Below are 19934 nucleotides of genomic sequence, written 5' to 3' on the forward strand. Positions count from 1 at the left end.
ATATAGATCGCGTAGGGCGTAGTCGTGGGTGCTCGTACACACACACCGAGTGGATTTCCGTCTAGCACCGTGGCAGACTTCGCGGTGAGTCATAACACCTTCCCGAAATTCTGTCACGCTGAAGTCGCGATTAGCGTGGCAATCATGCAAAGCGGGCGATACCTTGTATCATATTTCACTGATGACTACGCCAAGCTATGCTGAGCTGAAAGCATGGCCTGCGTTTAGTCTGCACGCAGTCGTCCGCGAGGACATGGAGGCGTATTGGTCGGGAAACGCGTACCAAATGAAGCGCGATCACGTGCGTGCTCAAGTCACACACTCGGCGCGCGTGGCCGAACGGCGTCTGCATGTCTCGATGCCCGTCCTTGACCGCAACCGTATATAAGCATCGCCCGTCGTCGTCGTCGTCTGTTTCCAACTCTCTCTCTTTCCATCACACCGCATGCTCAACATGAATGTTACGGAGCCCACGGGCGACCGCGGATATATCCCAATTGCGGACCATGGCCTGTGAGTCGTCTTCTAGTATCGCCTGGAGCTCGAGAAGCTCCCAGATTGCTGAATTAGGGGCGCTGGATAGGATCGGTAACCTTCGCACGGCCGCTCTGGTAGGAAAACGTTCCCTTTTGTCAATGAATCTTTATGTGAGTTGACCGGGACCATCTACACCTGCAGGTCAGCGTCGACGGCTCGAGTGAGTGACGTCATCCTCTGATAACCAGCATCCTGCGGTAAATATGCGTGGGCAGCGGAAGGCCACGATATAGGCGAGGATAGTCTCGTTATCAGACCTTCAGGACCACGAAAAATGAAGGCAGGAGTTCGGGTCTAGAAGGTCTGGTGAAATCCCCGAAGTGTCCATCCCCCACCGGCACCGCGCGGGAACACTGTCCTCAAACCTCCTAGGGCGAGATTCCTGCACGGTTTCTAGTCTCTCCTCTTCTGTCTCCGACCGGAACCGTGCGTTGCCCTAGGAGGTCTGGTTACGAGAAGAGGGGAGGACAGGGGCGCGCACCTTGTCGAGCCGCGCGATTCTTGCGGGGAGTTGAATCGTGCTGACATTCCATGCAGTTGAGAGCTACTGTGTGCCAAACTTCGATTCTCCGTCCATCTTCGCTCGTATATTGGACAAGGACAAGGTAAGATCATGCTCACGTTGCTATGGTCGCCTGTACTGACATGGGCGACAGGGCGGTCACTTCTCCATCTCGCCGACTGTCCCCTTCACTACCAAACAGAACTATCTGCCAAACTCAAACGTACGTCCGGTGCCAAGCCTCTGCCACATGAGCGTCAAAAAACTCATTCTTTCTATCATAAGATCCTGCAAACCAAGTATTCACATCCATATATCTGCTGGAAGACTTGTGCTGACCGACCGACAGGTATCTGAACGAGGAGGGCGTCGCGACAGTGACCGGTAAGACTTAGAGAGCATCGTAGTGAATTTCCTCACAATTTACATCTGACAACGCCTCAGATTACCTCCCTCGCCAACCTCACAGTGCTACCGCACGTCCGTTGCTCGCATGGCTCATCCGCCGGGTCGAAGTCATCCGCGGGTCGATGCCCATTCGGGTCGAGTGCGCCCCAGCCTTCAACTACGCCCGCTCCCCGCATACGACCGAACGCGTCATCGACACCTCCGTCGCCTCGCCCGCGCCGTCCTCCCCGCAGGGCGGGCACTACAAAGGCCTCTTCACCTCCTCGGAGGCGAACCTCAAGCTCGATTTGCGCTACATTGCCGAGGCGGCATTTGACAACATCGCCGTGCCTGAGGTCGAGCTGCACGAGCTCGACCTCAGCAAGAAGGGGCATAAGGGCAAGGGCGTGTGGACTGAGATCGTCCTCACGGAGGGCCAGGCGGTGACGTTCGTGTTGAGGACGCCGCCGGATGTCAAGTTGCCTCCGCAGGCGCAGCCTACGCATGAGACTGCGAAGGAGCTCGGTATCCCGTTCGAGAGTACGTTTCACTCGTTTCTCATCACGGTCGTGGAGGCTGACTGTTATACTTGTGCTTATCAGAGCTCGTCGCTGGAGCGTCGACATTGCGTCCTCCCGAGGACCCTATCTTGACCAAGGTGCGCTTCTCTTCCCTCAAGCCGTATGCCCGCTTGCTGAGAATCCACCGCAGACGCTCCTCCGTGAGCTCCTCGAGGTAAGTTGTTCTCGGTACGATCCTCCCGCTAAGCTCACGGTTTGCACGACAGCAAACGAACAGCTACTGGAACGCGTGGATCCGCCGCTCGACCTACCAAGGGTCGTGGAAAGAGGCCGTGAACCGGAGCGCGCTCGCTCTGAAGCTGCTCATCTACGAGCCGACCGGCGCCGTCGTCGCGAGCCCGACGTTCAGCCTGCCCGAGTATATCGGCGGGACGCGTAACTGGTGAGGAATCTCCATGGAATCCTGTTCCTCGCGGAGTACTGACAAAATGCTTGCGTTCTCCTCGACGGTAGGGACTATCGGTGCGCGCCCAAGCAGTGTTCACGGTTGGGAACACACGCTGATGACTTCCGTGCAGCGCTTCGTGGATCCGGGACTCCTCGTTCACGCTGTATGCGCTCATCCGGCTCGGGTTCACGCACGAGGCCAACGGTGCGTACACAGTCAGACCTTCCAACATCCAAGCGACTGACGAACGGTCGGTGCGACGCCAGCGTACATGGAGTTCATCTTTGAGCGCGTGCGCGCCCGCGGGCCCGACGGCTCGCTCAAGATCATGTAAGTCGGCTCTACTTACCGGTCCCTCCTGTGGTCGAGTGCAATGCACGGACACGGCCTAACCTCTGGTTTGGTGTTCGCAGGTATACGATTCATGGTCAGCTTTTTGTTGTCCTCGTAGGCGTGCGAGCTTGACCGTACGTGTCAGGCGAGACGGAGTTCCCCGAAGAGGAGCTGAACCACCTCGATGGGCACAAGGGCTCGAAGCCTGTCCGGTGCGTGTGCTTTCCGCTTGGGGTAGTGGCTCACGAGTTGACCGGACTCTCGTTCAAGGATCGGAAACGGTGCGATTGACCACGTCCAGCTGGTACGTTTTATATTACCGAGACGGTATTTTCTGGTTATCCGCGAGGAAGCTGATCGCATATTCTCGGTAGGACATCTACGGCGAACTGTAAGCTGGTCGCCGAACTCGTGTTGCTGCCATGCTCACCTTCATCTCCGCATCGTAGCCTGGATTGTATATATTTATCACAGAAGGTGCGTCTGTCCTGTCCTCTCGGGACTTGCAGACCACTCAACGTGATGCCCCGCCTTAGTACGGCCGCCCACTCGGCTACGATACTTGGTACGTCTCTAGGCTACTCGGCGACGAGGTTAGCTCCCGCTGAAAGGCTGACGCGCTCCCTCGTTCCCCGTGCAAGGGTCGCCGTTCGCGATATGTGAGTGATTTCCAGACATCCCCTCCATGTGCGCTCACCTCACGTCCGTCCAGCATCGAATGTCAGTACGAAGGCTGGCACTTTCCTCGTCGTTAATGTTAACCTCGCGTTGGGTTCCTTCAGACGTTATCGCGCACGTTCACGACCCTGACTTGTCTATCTGGTGCGTGTCCTCGTGTCCTGCTGCTCGTACTACAAGTCCTCACGAACCGGGCACTCTACAGGGAAGTCCGCGGACGGCAAAGGCACTTCACGGTGAGTCCGAGTATGATGGAGCGTTGTCATGAGCACGACTGACATGAGCGACATCCAGTATTCCAAGGTGAGTCAGCGCTACCTCCAATGTGAAATGCAGGCATAACGAGACATCACACTCTTGCAGGTCATGATGTGGTGAGTCTCTTCCCCGTCCACAATACATCGATAGCTCACACCTCGGGCAGGGTCGCAATCGACCGGGGTATCCGTCTGGCCGAGAAACGCTCCCTCCCCTGCCCGCGGCGGAACGAATGGTACCGGGCACGGGATGAGCTGTACGAGGAGATCATGGCGAAGGCGTGGAACGCCGAGAAGCGGTTCTTTGCGCAGAGCTATGAGGACAAGGAGATCCTCGACTCGGCGCTGCTGATCATGCCGCTTGTGTTCTTCTCCACCCCGGTGAGTCGTCGCGTGTATCGTCGTCTGAGTGGTGCGCACTGGGGCTGATGCGACGGTGGATGGTCCTAGTCGGACCCGAGGTTCTTGAACACGTTGAGAGCGATCTTGCATTCGCGCGAGAGGGGCGGGTTGACGTCAAACGTAAGTCCCCCATTCTTCCCTTCGTCTGCCAACTTCTTGAGCTGACAATGGGCGTCGCGGTCAGGGACTTGTGTACCGGTACGACTTTGACAAGGCAGACGACGGCGTCGGCGGGGAGGAGGGCACGTTCTGCCTGTGCACGCTGTGGTGCGTGGAGGCCCTCGCGCGGGCGGGCGAGTACGACAAGGCGCTGCTTGCTCGGGCGGTGTCGATGTTCGAGGTAAGTCCTCGGTTTGCGTGTTCTTCCGGGAAGGGGGGTTCTCGTCTGACACTGCGCTGTAGGATTTCTTGCAATACACGAACCACCTGGGGTTGTGCACCGAGGAGATCTCGGATGCGGGAGATGCGTACGTACCCTCGCTACTATGGCATAGTTTGCGATACTTACGATGACTGGGGGCGCATAGACTTGGAAATGCCGTTCAGGGCTTCACGTACGTCGTCGTCTCTTCCTGCGTGCTGCACGGCGCACTGACGATCCTGCACAGACACGTCACGCTCATCTCGGCGGCGTACAACCTTTCTCGGATGCAGGCGAAGTTCAGAGGTTAATTTTCGGAACGAACACTCGAGGGAGGAAGGCTGTATCATAGACTGGGAAGCAAGAGCAAGGTTATCCACGAGAAAGCCGCACATTGCGTCCAATTTCGAGAGCGAATTTCCTCAGTCACATCGACCTCTGGTGTTGAATTCTTGGACTGGTCCGCTGTTTGCACGTCGACCGCCAACTCACCCGTGTCGAACTCCCGTATCTGCATTCCAGGATGCTTACGACTCGTCACCCAACCCAGACCGATCCACCCCTGTTTCACCCCGGGAGCGGGAGGTTGAAACCGCTAGGAATGGCCAAGAAGATCAAATGAGTATACCACTGCAGTCCCGGCAGGTTCACAATGGAAAGCCGCGAGGACGATCGAACGTTTCCTGTCCGAGTCAGTGCGCTCGAACTTTGAAAACTTGAAGCCAGGAGGTGGTGAGGTATTGGGATGGCCAGTTTGGTGGTGTGGTTTTCCTGGGGGAGATGTGCGCAGAGGAGTTTTCACCTTGAGCAGCAAATTTGTAGGCTTGGCAGGGAGCGGCAGCAATATGTTGGCTCTATCGGGAGAGGTCTTGCGGTGAGCTGCATCGCTGCGCATGGCCAAGGAGCGAGGCAGCCCCATTCTGCAGGCTTATGGGCGGATACACACGCTTGATTGCGATCCGCGCAGGCTTCTTAACACCTGACGATCATCTTCGGATCCGGTCTCCATTCTCCCCGCCGTCTCAAATTCCCCGCTTCTCGCCCACAGCTCTTTCGTCCCCACCACCACCATCGAGCTCGCCCCCAACCGCAACGACGAGCAAGCAAATGACGATGGCGCCCGTCTCTCTCCCGCCCGGCCCGCGATACGTCATAAGCCAGCTGCCGAGGTTCATTACGCCGCCCCTCGCGGTCTACCTCCTCTCTCGCATCTCCCGCTCCCCGCTCCCCGCCTGGCTCCTTGTCCTCGCGTATGCCCTCTCCTGGCCTGTCGCGTTCGTCGCGCTCATCCAGTGGAACGACTTCTCGAATGCGCGCCGCGCTCGCGCCTCGGGCGCCGTCATCCCCAGGGAGGTCGACCACAAGTACCCCGGGAGCATCGATCTCCTCAGGGAGATGTTCGTCTTGGACAAGACGAGGTACCTAGGTGAGTCTTCGTTGTCGTCTCGTTGCTGTCGTCACGTTTGGAAGCGTGACTGTATGCTCGTTCACTTCCCTGCAATCGCTTTGGCGGGCGTATGATTTTCGCGATGCGCTCTGCCAAGTTCGCGACGCATTTTGTACTTGGGTTGTGCATTCCGTGCGGTCGAAGTTCTGCTGCGCGGCACATGTCGTTGGCATCCTGCGACTGCAAGTCGTCCTCTCTCCTCGTCAATAGCCCGCCCGCTCGTCATTACCCCGCGACCGTGTTCACCCCGCTTTATCGTCGCGTTGCTCTTGGTATGCTACGGTTCTTGCATCGTCAGTTGCGATGCGATGGTTGCCCGTGAGGCGTGTGTAAGTCATTGATTCCGTGCGGCAAGGTTTGCGCAAATCGACATTGTGCATCCCGGATGGTTTGAGTACCGAGCGCGCGCGAGTGATGCCGCGACATTGCCTTGCTCGCTTGTCGTCGCGCGCGGCTCAGGCTCAGCATTTCGCTTGATCTACCACTTGTGGCATATGCCCCCTCTCGCACGAAGACGTCCAAGACTGACTATGTATGTGTCTAGCTGAAAGAATGTTCGAATGGGTGGAGCAGTACGGCCCCCTATTCAATTTCAGGGTCATGTTTGAGGACCGGGTGCGTATTCTCGTACATGTACGTCACTGCAACCTTCGTGCTGACCAAGTTGCAGATCTTCACCTGCGAGCCCGAATATATTAAGGTGCTTTATCAGAAGCCGCGTAACTCCGGACGCGCATACTAATATCGCGCCCTCAGACCATCCTCGCAACGGACTTTAACCACTATGAGAAGGGCCCGTTGCTCAGCTCGCAGCTCGACACGCTTCTCGGCGTTGGGGTCTTCAACTCCGATGGTGAGTGTACAACGTCGGCCATGCGAGTTCAGGAAGCTAATAATTATGCACAGGCGAGATGTGGAAGTAGGGTTTGTTCCAACGATGCAGGAGTTCGAGAGACTCACCTCATGCACAGGTTCCATCGCACGATGACCCGTCCCTTCTTCAGCAAAGACCGCATCTCCCACTTCGACATCTTCGACAGGTACGTTCTCTCGCACGCCCAGCCGATCGCTCTGCTGAACGTACCCTAGGCACGCCGAACACGCGCTCAACAAGGCCGCCGAACGCCTCCGCGAGGGGGTCCCCGTCGACTGGCAAGACGTCGTCTCGCGCTTCACGATGGACAGCGCGACCGAGTTCCTCTTTGGCAAAGACGTCTGCTCTCTCTCCGCGCCGATCCCGTACCCGTCGACGCACCCCGCCGCAGCCGCGCAGCAGACCGCACCCGTACACCCTGCAGACCGCTTCGTGCGAGCGTTCCAAGGCGCGCTCGAGGCGACGGCGATCCGCGGGCGGTTCTTGCAGTCTTGGCCGCTCACCGAGATGTTCGGGGACAAAGTCAAAAAGTACTTGACGGCGGTCGACGAGTTTATTGATCCGATGGTGGAGGAGGCGTTGAGGAACAAGGAGAAGAAGGTGAGCCTTGAGGGGGTTACGTCTGATGTCGAGAAGGCTACTCGGGATCAAGTTCGGGACGACGAGACGCTCCTCGAACATCTGTGCAAGTTCACGGACGGTGCGTCTCGGCCCAATGTGTAACTTTTCTTGCTAACCCCCTGTGCAGACCACAAGGTGATCAAGGACGAGACGCTTAACATCCTCCTCGCCGGCCGTGACACGACCTCTTGCACGCTCACGTTCGCCGTGTACGCGCTCGCGGAGCACCCCGATGTCCTCGCACGGCTCCGGAAGGAGGTCCTTGACGTCGTCGGCCCGACAGCTCGCCCGACGTACGACAACGTGCGCGAGATGAAGTACATGCGCGCGTTCATCAACGAGGTCCTGCGTCTCTACCCGCCTGTGTGAGTTCGTGCACTTGTTCTGCCAGCTGGTGTGTTGACTCTCTTCCAGCCCGATCAACTCCCGCTGCTCGATCGAGCCGATGCGCTGGAAGAACATGACACCCGGCAAGCCCGACCACTACATCCCGCCCCGCTCACGCTGCCTGTACTCCGTGCTCGTTATGCACCGCCGGAAGGACCTCTGGGGCCCTGATGGTACGTCTTCTCGCGTCTTCCCCTGGACACGGCTAACGCACGACCCCCACAGCGCTAACATTCGACCCGGACCGCTTCCTCGACGCGCGCGTGCAGAAATACCTCGTCCCGAACCCTTTCATCTTCCTCCCCTTCAACGCGGGCCCGCGCATCTGCCTCGGGCAGCAGTTCGCGTACAACGAGATCTCGTTCATGCTCGTGCGCCTCCTGCAGCGCTTCTCCGCGTTCCGGCTCCGGCAGGACGCCCATCCGGAGTCGGTGCCCCCGCATGGGGTCGAGTATAGCCCGTATGCGGTCGATGGGAGGGAGAAGGTGTGGATGCGGAGCCATTTGACGGCGTATGCGAAGGTGAGCGTTCTCCTGGGCTCTGGGTCATGCGGGAGCGGTGTGGGCTGATGAGACTTTTTGTGTGTGCGCTGTAGAATGGACTGTGGGTCGAGATGGACGAGGTTGCGGCGCAGTGAGAGGGTCCAAAGAGCATCAGTATTGGGTACGGAGAACCCCCGGTGAAGGATTGACTCTTGTACGAATTGGGTACAGTAGGCGAATTGTAAGATATGTACTGTGTATACACTTCTGTTGCTTCTGCAACTTAGATCGAACAAGCCGAGGTATCAATGGGGCGGTTACAAAAACACTGGCTATTCCGGATATGCATTAAGGGGGAATCGAACCCCCGGCGGGTCGATGGCAACGACCCAGGTTACCACTACCCCATTAATGCTTACAGGAATGTATTTGTATTTCTTATAAGTGCTCTTGCGACACCACGACGTCGAGAGCTGCGCAGTGAGCATCGGGAGAGCATGCCAATGAACGGTCACAGCGAAATCTGACAAACTACTAGTTGAAGGTTGAAGGCCCACGTTAACCACTGGCACCCCCACTGAAGCGTGACTCCAAGCTGAGAGTGATTCACGCCGCCAGCCTCAGCTTTTCACGCTGCATACGACTGAGTGACCCTCAACCTTAGTATCCTCGCAGTTTGGGACCGGATATTTCAGCGCTGATGCTCTCGGATCAGACTTTAAAGCCACCAAGAGGAAATCGAGGAGGCAGCTGCTATGATCTATCGCCCACGCCGCGCGCGTAGATCAACGATTGAGCGGCCACTGGCAATGTAACTTGACGCTAAGGAAGTGGGATGCCAGTAGACTTGACTCGGCTATATGTAAGCGCAACGAGTAGGTTACATTATTGGACAAAGTGAGTGACATTGACGGCACCTCCAGTCGACTCAAGGAAACTAAGTGGTCCATGGTGCAAGGTAGAGGATCTAAACAACACGTCAGGTTGCAATCAATTGAGGACGTGTTTTCGGTGCTTACCCACATTTTACTCCAAATACTAACCATCTCAGTCCGCCCTCTCGAGCTCGTAAGCGGGCTTGCCCGGGAGTTCATGTACTTCCCAATACCTCTCCGCCTCCTCCAAGTCCCACCGCTCACCGATCCTGAACTGACACTGAACCAGCCGCACGTCTGTGGCTGCGCGAAGTTCCACCTCATCGACGTACTTCGTCAGCCTCGAGAGGGCCCGACCTTCCGCCGTGAGCAAGGCTTGCAGCTCCTCCCTCGTGAGCTTGGCGAAGTCGCACTCGCGACCCGCTGAAGCTTGCAGCCCGCACGAGCACGCCTGGAGGCCACATTCAAGAGCGACTCCGCCCACCCGAAGTCCGCGCTGCTGATGTATGCTTCGATACAGAGCAGGCGCAACGCCGGACAGATGGGAGGCTCATCCCGCGCGAAAGCATCGCAAATGCCCGTGATGAGGGGCCCAAAGTCTTCATCTTCCGCGTTCGGAGCCGACCGGAGGTAAAGCTAATGCCAGCGATGGGAATGACATCCGATCCGTCCGCGTATAGCCGCATACATTCCACGGAGGTGAGCGGACAGGTGGTGTGGAGGTTCGAGAGGAAGCTCTGCCATGCCAATTCCGGCTTTTGGGCTAGCTGCTGGACCCAAAGTCCAGCATTGATGCACGCGTTCGTCAGGAGAACGTCTGTGATGTGCACACTCATAACCGAGACCACGAGAGTCGTGTATGGAGAGAGTGTGTGCATGGTCGGCCTGTCGTTATTGGGAAGCATCACTGATCTCCAGTGAAACCTCACAAGGGTATCTGTAGGAATCGAGAGGTGGCTGAGGATGTACCAAGCCAAAGGAGGTGACCGGGATTGCAGCGTGAACACACGCAATTGCAAGAGATTGACAGAGCGCCGTGAGGAAGGACTCGCCGGAGGTTCAAGTTCCGGATTCGGGAGCCTGATGTGCAAAATTTTGACCAACGGCGCGTTGGATAGCACTTCCAGGAGACCGTCCAGCCAGGGAACGAGAAGTGGTGTGAAACCGTACAGTGTAGGAGAGAGGTACAGATGAGTCAGTCGAGGGAACAAATTGCTCGGAAGCCAATGTCCATGGTCGACCAGCGCGAGGGCCTTCAGAGAAGAGACATGATCGATGAACAGCTGTTGCATCTCGACACGAGATTCAAGCGGATGTTTCCACGGCTCCTTCCCGATACACGTGAAACATTCGAGCCGGGGAGCTTTGAATTCGGTCCAGGGGGACACAACTCTACCACATGGGAGCACAAACTCCCTACGGTCTATGTGGAGGCCTCGGAGCCGATCGCAATGTTCTTGGATCCGATCGCTCATGCAGAAACTTCTTGCATACGTTTCCACGAGGTAGAAGGAAAGAGGGGCAGAACGGGATCGCTGGATTGACAGGTCTATCATCGTGGGTGACCCGCCAAGAATGTGGGACCAGATGAGAGAAGAGTTGAATACCAGATCACGCCACGCCCTGCAGACCAAGACAAGACGCTTCAAATAGTGCTGTCTTCTCAAGAAATCGGAATTGAGATAAGATATGGGGAGACAAATGCGAGGGATAGTGTCCGCCATGACGTGATGAAGAATGGTAGTGATAATCTCTGCAGGGAGGGAATGGATGGGAGCACAAGTATTGATGGCGCTCCTCAGTCTGGACAGGATGTCCAAGTTGTTTGCTTCGGCACGAGATAACTACGACAGTTTACGGAGATTAGAGCCGGATGGGCAGCAACGGGTGTATAGCAGCTCACTTGTTCCTTTCTGATATCAAACGTTCAGAATCGACAGACAGATATAAAGACCTTCCAAGGGTTCATACCTAGATGACGACGACGAAGTCAGGGCTTCCCCCTCCAGATTCGAGCCGACTCCTCGCAACAATTCCGGGATCGAGGGCGCATTGCGCGGCGTGTGGTCCAGTGCCGACATGTTTGATCCTGTCGATCTCAAGGTTGACACGTTCCGTTCAACAGAGGAAAAGAGAGGATGGTCGCTCGCGAGAGAGAGATTAGAAGGACCAAGGCTCAGGCTACTCGGAAGGCAATTTCGAAGCGCTACGTAGCTCATTTGAAACTCCGATTAACCAGTAAGCACGGAATACTTATCACTACTCGCAGTGATGAACTGGCAGCTTGATGCAGTGAGGACTTTATGATGCCTGAGGTAAGCGTTCTTTCATTCTACACCGATCAACTTGAAGGAAACTATGCTACAAGATATACACACAATTGTCTCGGAGATGGAATCGTACGGTGGAGGTATCACGGTCAGACTCGCGCCAAGAGCCGTGAGCACATGCGACATCTCGACCACAGGATCAGCAGTGATCCTGCGATGTTGGCGACACCACATAGGACGATCATCCCATTGTAGGAGCCATGATTTGCCTTGAGGATCGCGCCTGCCGCAGGTCCGCCAGCCAGTGCGCTGTAGGAATCCATGAATTAACGATCGCAGATTGATTCGAAGGGAAGGTATGCACTCACGCGAACGACACCATGCTGTACAGCATCCCTATCCGGGTCCCGATCTCCTTCAACTTCTCCCCTTCGGAAATTTGTGCGACGCATGGGATGAGCATGGCAATGAAGGCGCCAGATAGGAAGCCGTACAAGATCGCGAACAGGAGGATGCTGACGAGAGACTTTGCGAAGATCCAGAAGACGAGAGCGGAGAGGCCCAGCAGGAAGGCGCAAGGCGTAATCACGTTGAAGCGTCCTACGACGTCTGAGATCAGTGGAGGGGCGAGGCGACCGACGATGCCTCCGCCGTTCATGGCAGAGAGGATGTAAAATGCCGTGTTCGCCGACAGGCCCTGGGCTTCGGCGTAGTCCGCGATGTAGAAGAACGGTATGAAGAGACCTGCGGGACCGCATGAAGTTAGCATTCGTCATTCCAGTGCAATTACAGTTCTGAATCCACTCACCTAAGCATATGAAGATGCTCCCCGAGACGACGAGCATGAAGGGAACATCGCGGAAGTGTTTGATGTCAAGCCACGGCCCTTCCCGTCGTACAGGCGGCTGGAAGCTCGTGACTGTGCAGATAGCCACCACGCAGCAAACAAGGGAGATGAAGCCAGATATCCGGACCGCCCATGCGAACCCTACTGTGTCGAAAAGCCGCTTGAACATAATGGGATATACCACCCCGCCTAGGACAGAGCATGTCAATATCGGGACGGCGTCACAGCGCGAGACAAACCAGGACTCACCGACACCAGATCCGGTGAACGCGACACCGAGTGCCGTTCCCCTATACCTGGAGAAATGTGTGGATATTGCGGACAGTGATGGGTAGAAACTGTAAGATGTCAACAGGCATTCGGCGAGCTGTAGCCATGTGAGAGGTGCGCACATCATGCCCACCCCAAGACCAAATACGATCCCCTGGGCGAGTATGTATTGGTAGTATTGCGTTGCAAGACTCGTCATCATGATGCTGAAGACGAGGATGAGGGTCCCAGGGATCATGATAACTCGTGGCCCGTAAGCATCGAACCAACGTCCTATGAACCCGCCCTTTCCGTTCCTGAGTAAGTGAACGAGGTCGACAGTGTGTGCGCTACGATATCCTCACAGAGAAGAAGAATATCCATAGTTGCAGCGAACCGATCCACGATATTGTAGACGGCGGCAATTCGCGCAACTGATGTCCAGCATACCATGTCTGGAACGTCCCGAACGCATTCAACTGCCCAAATGTGCAGAATAACGCAAGGAAAGCTCCAAACACGGTGAGCCAGGCATCCAATCCTCCGTCCGGACATCTCCGCAGCGGAGCTCCTGCGAGAGAAGGCGCTTTACTTGATGAGGTACGCCCATCTCCTCCACACGATGTTGTTGTGTCGGTCTCGTCGTGAGAGTGTTGGACCATTGATCTGTCTCCGGACTTCTCGATATCCGCCATGTAGCTCAAGGAGGGGAGGAAGAGCGGCGTATTAGTCCAGTGCGCGGCAGCGGTAAGTGTAGCAAGTGCACTGTGCGGCGTGTGGCTCCTTAAGTATTTTGCGTGACGATGCGCCCAGACGTGGGAGTGCAGGGAACGCGACACGTCCTTGGAGACGCTTCATCTGTCCGCCTTCTCCGGGTAGTTGTCAGCTCGGACAAGACGACTGGAGAAGCACCGCACCTGTCATCCCTGCCGGCACGCCTATATTGCGACGGAGAACGCTCATCGATGGTGGCGAAACGAAGGAATCTTTTCCTCACGATAGGTGGGCGAATATGGCAGCTGGCACAGAAGCCAAGTCCTATCCGTCAACCACGGACTGTTTGACATCGGGGGCTGTAGTGGGCGAGCCGAGGAGCCCTGCAGAGACTTATGGGTCAGAGGTTCGCCTCACCGAAACCATGCAACGTGCCAAGTGTGGAACGCACGTTACAGAACGAAATTGTGGGATACCCCCAAATCCCGGCGAAGTTGAGGAGGAGTGGAACAGTGAAATGAATTTGACGAGGCGCCTATCAGTTCACAGCGCCTTCCAAGCTCACTCGGGATCTGGAAGCCCGGATATTACGCGTATCGAACAAGTGTTCTATAGCATGGACCCTGCGCTAGAGTCATACCAATGGTCAGCATGGTTCTGGTCTCCTCTCATGGCCATCCACAGATCGAACAGATCGATTATGCACATCCCGTGGTCAACGGTTAGGAGCGCTGTATCATATCTCCTCTGTGGAGGGCAATCAACGATGACGGACAGAACCAGAGCTCTCCAACAACTCACCAAGTACTCGAAGGTCAAGCCACAACGCCATGACCACCCTCCGCGTCAGAAATCCCACCGCAGCATCCACGCTTACACAGTAATCCGTGTTCCTTTGACGAATAGAACGAGACCTCACAGGAAATGTGGCGAATCTTACCCCTTAATAGCAGACTAAGTATCTCGACCAAGTGGCTTCGCAGAATACATCCGTACAGTCGAGCTCCATTTCACCTGAACCTAATACACTATCGCTTACGAAACAGTCAATGTCTCCTCGTGTCACAAGATCAGAAGGCTCACCATGTCGACTAACTACCATACCCCGAACTTCATTGTTGATGGACAACGCTCCCATGCTCGGAGCCCATGTACGCCACCCTCAGCTTGGCACGCTTCCCCGCCAGACCGCGCACTTCGAGCACCTGCGGGTCCCCGGGGAAGACATCAATGGCGTTATCGCTCCATCTGACCTCCTCGGGCTTCCCAAGCACTCCCTCGCCTTCCTCGTCCACGGTGAAGAAGAGGCCCTTGGCAGGCCTCTCCACGGCCACCGTCACCTTCTCGCCCTCAACCTTCACATCGAGCTTCGGGTCCGGGAAGTCGACCAAGCGGAAGGGCTGTGGCCAATCGGCGTAGCGCGCGAGAACTTCTCCAGAGTCTGCGGCCACAAGACGGGCGCCGACGACGACGGAGTGCGACGAATCCACTGCGTTCTGGTCTTGCGGCTTCTGCGGACCGGGCACGCGCATGGACACGAGCTCCGTCGACTGGTTCGGGAGCAGGGTCGCGTCCAGCGTCTTCGACTCTGTCCAGTCCGAGTATAGATCGACGAACGAGAGCTCGAGGCGGACCTTGCGCGGCTCGAGGGCGCTGTTCTGACCCCATACATCGATGTTCGCGGACACGGAGCGGAACGCGCCGAACTCGTAAAACTGCGGCTGCTGCTTAGGCTTGGCGATCCAAAGAACCAATATGGTTTCGACGTACCTGCTTCGGGCGGTCGTTCTCCCTGTTTTGCGTCACCTGCCGCGATGCTAGGTCAGTGGCCAGACAAGGTAGCGACAGCCTTTCTGATTTCACTCACAGTTCTGAAGGCTCCGACCGAGATCGGCTTTAACTCCCTCGCGATAGTGTAGTACACGGGTTTCGCACGGAGCTGTCAATACGACATCAGGGCGTCAGCCTCGAAGACAAGGGAAGAACAGCTTCTTCTTGGCACTCACGAAGAAGTCCGCGATGGCCCAGGAGACGACAGGCCAGCAGTCGTTCAGTTGCCACACCAGAACACCGGCATTCTAGACGCATCGTGAGCAATGATCGACACGAAAGCGAAACACGTATGGCTGGCTACTCACGAATTGTTTCCCCTTGCCTCGCCACTCCCGCCGCCACGCCCTGTAGGCGAGGCTGACGGCCTCGGACTGCATGATCTGCGTGTTGTAGATGTGCCTGTCACAAAGTGAATTGAACCTCGGATTAACCCGTACAACAGGACATCGACGCACGTCTCAAGTTCACTCGTCAACCTGAAGTTCTCGTTCATGACAATCGCAAAGCGCCGCTCATGCGCACCCGCTCTATCATGCTGAGCCATCGACTTGGACTGAGCCCAGCGGTCCTTCACGTTCCCGTCGAGCCAATAGTCGACGGTCTTAACGTCCGGGAACGCCGGGATCCCAAACTCGCTATCCACCGAACATGTGAGCGAACTGGGCGTGCAGCAGATGGAAGAGGGGCATATATGACTCCGCATACCTGACAAAGCGTCCGCCATGGAACGGATACTCCTGCCACGGCCATTCTTTGCCGCCCCAGATGTCCCACTGGTGCACGTCGCCGATCGTCGGGTCGGCCGTATCCCAGCCCTTGCCACCATACGGCGATCCGCGGTGGTAGGGGATAGGCGGGTCGCACAGCTCCGCGACGACAGAGGGGAAGACGTCCTCGTACAAGACGCGCGCTGGTAGTTCGGCGATACCTGATGGTGATGATGTCAACAGTTAGGCCGGGCTAGTTCCGGCGTGCGCCGTACCTCCCCACTGCAGGACCATCTGATAATCTGTCATAAGTGAGCTACATGCTACATGCATCCCGGCGCGGGCGGAATGAACGAGGACCGTACCTTCGTTGTTGCCGCAGAACAGCGCGATGGATGGATGGTGTCGGAGACGCTTGACATTGTCTATCGCCTCCTGCTTGACATTCTGCACGAACTCTTCGTGCGCGGGGTACACTCCGCATGCGAACTGGAAGTCTTGCCACACGAGAACACCGAGCTCTGCATATGCCACAATCAGTGTGATCTCAGAAGTGCATCATGTCCAGGACAGCACGCACCGTCGCATATATCATAGAAAACGTCAGGCTCGTAGACACCTCCGCCCCACAGTCGGACCATGTTCTGGTTTCCGTCGCGCAGGAGTGTCAGCCATGCACGGTAGTTGTCAACCGTCAACTGAGTGAGGAAGTTGTGCGCAGGTATCCAGTTAGACCCTGTGAACTATATTGGATCGAGCGGCACGGAAAGTCATTAACTCTTTGAAAGCGCACCTCCCATGAACATGCGGACACCGTTGACCTCGAAGAGGAACGTAGTGCCCGTCCCGTACCGGTCGGCCTCCTCAAGCGGCTCCTGAATGAGCTCGACAGTCCGGAACCCAATTCTCTTGGCGACGGTGTCGAGTACCACGTCGCCCTGTCGAAAAAGTGAAGAAGTCTCGCCGAAGCATGTCTTTTCGGACGACTTACCTCGCCCAGCAAACTGATCTCAACGTTATACAACGTCTGACTACCATAACCCACCGGCCACCACAGGTCGACTTTGCCCTCCAAGTCCCAGTTCACGATCTCTTTGCCGACTTGTTGGACCTTCTCCTCGCGAACTGCGGTACCGTCAAGCTGCTTGAGAACGACCTTGGCACCCTTTGCAGCAGAAGCTTCTCCAGCAACGCTTAAGTCCACTTTCAGGGAACGGGAGAGGGCAGGGGCAGCCGAGACATGAGCGCGGGTGTTCGCGCTCTCGATGTGAGCATTATAGGTGATTAGTGAAATCGCGCGGTATGGTCCGCAGGTCATCAATTCAGGACCCTGCACAGTCGCTAGTCAGACAACAAAGCGCAACGGCGACGATGGCGGCCGAACGTACCCAGTCCCATCGCCATCCATACTGTGCTTTCCGCACGTATACGCGACTAGGATCGCCGAGATTCGTGGATCCGGCGCGGACGCGGCCGAACTGCTTCTCCAGCTCCTTCGCGAGCTTTTTGGCGGACTGGAAGTGGAGAAAGAGGACGTTGTCTGCATCCCGTAGGTCTTCTCCGGAGAGAGCCACCTTCCAAGTGCGAAACATATTGTCTGCGTAGAGGATCTTCTTTCCGTTCTGTCGCACAGCGGATAAGTGGACAATGAATGCCCCAACAGGCATTACCTACAAGATACACATCGCAGAGGGTGTCTAGGCCCTCGAAGAGCAGCTCCGCAAACTTGAAGCTCCGATCCTGCCCAGGAAGGCCGAACTTCGTCAAGTATAGCCACTCGCTGTCGCCGATCCCTATGATCGTCATGGTTAACCTCTCAGCTAGATAGGCGGACACGCCTGTCTGGGGCAGAACAACAGCGAATACTCACATTGCACGTCATGCTCGTTGAATCCAATGAACGGATCAGGGATGCGGCCAGCCTTGAGCAGTTCCACATGCACCTCGGATGGGAAGGACGTAGCGGGCGACCAGGAGGAGTTGACCTCATCGAGCACAGAGGCAACCGACGCGTCGCGCTGCTTCCAGTGCCAATTCTGCGAGATCGGGGTGACGATGGCCGCCATCTTGTACATGCGCTGCAAGCAACTGGAGAGGTTGCTCGACAGGCTGCTAGTTTGCGTCAATGCTTTCGAACTGGGCACTTATAAGTACCTAGTCTCATCAGCCATCGCCCGGCACGGGACCCTTATCGACGGGCTGGTCGGACCGCGAGATGGGAGGCGTTTCGTACGGAATCAGCGCGAGTCTTGCAAAGCCACAGGGGTAACCTCATAGTGCACAATCACAAAGACAATCATACACCTAGCTTGCACCGTGCGGTGGTCGAGCCACGAGTGTGCTTGGCGAAGGGATCTTGGGGTGTACTTGGACTGGACCAAAAAGACGAACATCGCAACAACATAGACTGGGACTAACTCACTAGATTGCCCACCAACGCTGAATACATGTTACACGTCAGACATCGCCATTGCCCTTCTCTGCTCGCCCATCGCGCCTTCCAACTCCAACTCTGCCTCTCCAACGCGTCGGCATGTCTTCCCCCGCTCTCGACGCGTCCTTGACATAGTCCGCAGACGAATCGCTGCCCACGCCGCCGCGTAAACGACGTGGGCTGAGGAAATCCTTCTACCCAGGGGATGAGGCGTCGTCAACGAGGAGGAGCGAGGTCAACGAGCCAATTTGTCTGGGAGGTAATTTCGATGTTGAAGAAAACTCTGCTGGCGCTTCAGACTTTGTCTTATATCCAGCGCTAATATACGGTCCCGTGACCACAGAATATTAGCCGGAAGCTTGGCGGCGGACCGCAATGTTCGCCGTACGACGTCGACAACTGCTCTCTCGACATCGCGGACCACAACGACGACAATAACTAGGACAGCCACTCAAATTTGACTATGTTGCCTTTCTATCCCGGCTCGATGCTGTTCTACTGTACCGACATATCAATATTCATCGCCAGCTCATAACGAACTTGGAGGCGTTGACTTGCCAATTCGACCCTCATACACTCCGACCCCACCAGCAACTGCTTATGCTACTGAAACACGAATGCTTGCAGACTCAATAAATATACTTACTTGACACCGTCTGCTAGGACTTGCCCTATGTTCAACGCCGTTGGGACCAGCGACGTTCGGGCCACCGGCAATTTTCCCACTGTCGGGCCACCAGAGCTTGGGAACTATATCAAGCGTCCGTTCCCTCTACCTCGCAGACATTGATGCAGTATTCTGCTGCAGTGAGCAAGTCAGCTAACAGCCTCGTGGCGTCAACGGGCTTTGTCCCGGATCTGCCGATCCCAATCGCCTTTGTCCTTCTCGCGACTATATCTCCCGCTGCTGCGGCTATCCCATACAGGTCAACCTTCTTCTACTTGCTGCTACTACCGCAGTGTTCGCTCTACACACCCAACTTCCATCTCGCCCAACTCATCTCCGATTCCTATCCTACTACATATACATTCAAAGCTCAATGCACTCCAATCTCGACTACGCGATCACCGAAGTGATCGAGTGCGGGCAGGCGCTCGACATTCCCAACGTCTTTGCAGCTTACCTCAAGCGGGTCATGGCCTGCGAACTCCCCGACGGTGCATCTATTGCAGTAACCGAAGCCATCGCACGGTCCGCGCTCGTCTCCTTCGAGCGTGCCATGGACAAGTACCCCATGGCCCCACCCCCCGCGCGCACGTCGAAGACAAAGACAAAGGCAAAGACACAGAAGCCCTCCCCGAACGCACGCTCCGACACCACCCCGTGTGCGCCAGGTGGGAAGATGTACAGCGTGGAGGTCGAGCAGCTGCGCGGGGACTACCAGAGGGCGATGTGGCGCGCAACGATGGGCTACGACGATCCCGGGTGCACATGTCTGTCGTGCGGATCCCTGCTGGCGCTGCGCGAGCGGGCGGACCTGTTGTCTGCGGAGTGCGAGGACTTGATTTCGCGGTGCGAGGAGTGGGAGCACCAGATCTCGCAGCTCGTACCTGCACCCAAGCGTCGTGCTCGTGAGTGCTTGCTGTTGTCTGCTGGGTGCAATTGTACTGATCGATTGTCATATCCGCAGGCAAGACGAAGAAGCGTGTTGCGAAGCCTCCGCGGTCCGTGCCTTTCGATCCGTACGCGCCGTCGACGAGTGCGGCGATGATCTGAGCCTGCTGCTCGCACGTTCCTCTTTGTCTGCTCGCACATGTCTTCATTTCC

At 56.5% G+C, this 19934-nt stretch overlaps 6 protein-coding genes and 1 non-coding gene across 7 annotated transcripts; 3 read left to right on the forward strand and 4 right to left on the reverse strand.

Annotated features, from left to right (window-relative positions):
* Positions 1 to 454: 454 nt before the first annotated feature.
* L226DRAFT_573770 (glycoside hydrolase family 15 protein) lies at positions 455 to 4737 on the forward strand (the record flags this gene model as incomplete). Its single annotated transcript, XM_067684918.1, has 32 exons — positions 455 to 513; positions 584 to 611; positions 679 to 697; positions 1075 to 1142; positions 1194 to 1262; positions 1325 to 1338; positions 1389 to 1423; positions 1484 to 1966; positions 2029 to 2084; positions 2138 to 2161; positions 2214 to 2389; positions 2461 to 2469; positions 2526 to 2599; positions 2662 to 2725; positions 2809 to 2822; positions 2874 to 2940; positions 2999 to 3032; positions 3103 to 3119; positions 3178 to 3205; positions 3265 to 3293; positions 3370 to 3387; positions 3441 to 3448; positions 3511 to 3550; positions 3612 to 3642; positions 3701 to 3709; positions 3770 to 3777; positions 3831 to 4044; positions 4114 to 4185; positions 4250 to 4405; positions 4468 to 4532; positions 4593 to 4619; positions 4674 to 4737. 32 exons carry the CDS (start codon positions 455 to 457, stop codon positions 4735 to 4737), a joined length of 2079 nt encoding a protein of 692 aa, XP_067532138.1.
* Positions 4738 to 5539: 802 nt separating this feature from the next.
* On the forward strand, positions 5540 to 8392 carry L226DRAFT_468236 (cytochrome P450; the record flags this gene model as incomplete). Its single annotated transcript, XM_067676128.1, has 10 exons — positions 5540 to 5862; positions 6425 to 6488; positions 6544 to 6573; positions 6630 to 6739; positions 6845 to 6913; positions 6963 to 7447; positions 7496 to 7733; positions 7783 to 7928; positions 7981 to 8276; positions 8351 to 8392. The coding sequence occupies 10 exons, from the start codon at positions 5540 to 5542 to the stop codon at positions 8390 to 8392; spliced, it is 1803 nt and encodes a 600-aa protein (XP_067532139.1).
* A 189-nt stretch (positions 8393 to 8581) lies between these two features.
* On the reverse strand, positions 8582 to 8652 carry L226DRAFT_t213. The gene has a single exon. It is a non-coding gene; the product is annotated as a tRNA-Gly (tRNA).
* A 494-nt stretch (positions 8653 to 9146) lies between these two features.
* L226DRAFT_537840 (uncharacterized protein) lies at positions 9147 to 11263 on the reverse strand. Its single transcript, XM_067681384.1, has 4 exons — positions 11084 to 11263; positions 11016 to 11025; positions 9257 to 10956; positions 9147 to 9204 (listed from the first exon to the last, which is right to left on the reverse strand). Exons 1-3 carry the CDS (start codon positions 11191 to 11193, stop codon positions 9577 to 9579), a joined length of 1500 nt encoding a protein of 499 aa, XP_067532140.1. The 5' UTR covers positions 11194 to 11263; the 3' UTR covers positions 9147 to 9204; positions 9257 to 9576.
* A 155-nt stretch (positions 11264 to 11418) lies between these two features.
* On the reverse strand, positions 11419 to 13397 carry L226DRAFT_512835 (MFS general substrate transporter). The gene is made up of 6 exons (XM_067678352.1): positions 12844 to 13397; positions 12622 to 12785; positions 12479 to 12567; positions 12191 to 12418; positions 11751 to 12126; positions 11419 to 11691 (listed from the first exon to the last, which is right to left on the reverse strand). The coding sequence occupies exons 1-6, from the start codon at positions 13171 to 13173 to the stop codon at positions 11532 to 11534; spliced, it is 1347 nt and encodes a 448-aa protein (XP_067532141.1). The 5' UTR covers positions 13174 to 13397; the 3' UTR covers positions 11419 to 11531.
* A 477-nt stretch (positions 13398 to 13874) lies between these two features.
* On the reverse strand, positions 13875 to 17860 carry L226DRAFT_537842 (glycoside hydrolase). Its single transcript, XM_067681385.1, has 17 exons — positions 17603 to 17860; positions 17407 to 17525; positions 17121 to 17354; positions 16724 to 17062; positions 16526 to 16670; positions 16313 to 16468; positions 16098 to 16253; positions 16008 to 16034; positions 15731 to 15953; positions 15481 to 15660; positions 15331 to 15424; positions 15199 to 15270; positions 15060 to 15131; positions 14963 to 14998; positions 14276 to 14907; positions 13994 to 14226; positions 13875 to 13939 (listed from the first exon to the last, which is right to left on the reverse strand). Exons 1-15 carry the CDS (start codon positions 17796 to 17798, stop codon positions 14305 to 14307), a joined length of 2652 nt encoding a protein of 883 aa, XP_067532142.1. The 5' UTR covers positions 17799 to 17860; the 3' UTR covers positions 13875 to 13939; positions 13994 to 14226; positions 14276 to 14304.
* Positions 17861 to 19206: 1346 nt separating this feature from the next.
* On the forward strand, positions 19207 to 19883 carry L226DRAFT_468208 (uncharacterized protein; the record flags this gene model as incomplete). Its single annotated transcript, XM_067676125.1, has 2 exons — positions 19207 to 19738; positions 19798 to 19883. The coding sequence occupies 2 exons, from the start codon at positions 19207 to 19209 to the stop codon at positions 19881 to 19883; spliced, it is 618 nt and encodes a 205-aa protein (XP_067532143.1).
* Between the last annotated feature and the right edge of the window lie 51 nt (positions 19884 to 19934).

Source organism: Lentinus tigrinus (genome assembly GCF_003813185.1).
Source record: "Lentinus tigrinus ALCF2SS1-7 unplaced genomic scaffold L226scaffold_28, whole genome shotgun sequence".
NCBI lineage: Eukaryota > Fungi > Basidiomycota > Agaricomycetes > Polyporales > Polyporaceae > Lentinus > Lentinus tigrinus.

Excerpts from the sequence above, each read along its gene's own strand:
- L226DRAFT_512835 (XM_067678352.1), bottom strand. The coding sequence starts at position 13,173 with ATGGCGGATATCGAGAAGTCCGGAGACAGATCAATGGTCCAACACTCT. Across the intron at positions 12,786-12,843 it reads TATGGATATTCTTCTTCTCT|GGCGGGTTCATAGGACGTTG; the intron begins GTGAGGATATCG and ends AGGAACGGAAAG. Across the intron at positions 12,568-12,621 it reads GGTCTTGGGGTGGGCATGAT|TTTCTACCCATCACTGTCCG; the intron begins GTGCGCACCTCT and ends GACATCTTACAG.
- L226DRAFT_537840 (XM_067681384.1), bottom strand. The coding sequence starts at position 11,193 with ATGTCGGCACTGGACCACACGCCGCGCAATGCGCCCTCGATCCCGGAA.
- L226DRAFT_537842 (XM_067681385.1), bottom strand. The coding sequence starts at position 17,798 with ATGGCGGCCATCGTCACCCCGATCTCGCAGAATTGGCACTGGAAGCAG. Across the intron at positions 16,469-16,525 it reads TGTCCGCATGTTCATGGGAG|GGTCTAACTGGATACCTGCG; the intron begins GTGCGCTTTCAA and ends TATAGTTCACAG. Across the intron at positions 15,271-15,330 it reads GAGGCAAGGGGAAACAATTC|AATGCCGGTGTTCTGGTGTG; the intron begins GTGAGTAGCCAG and ends CGATGCGTCTAG.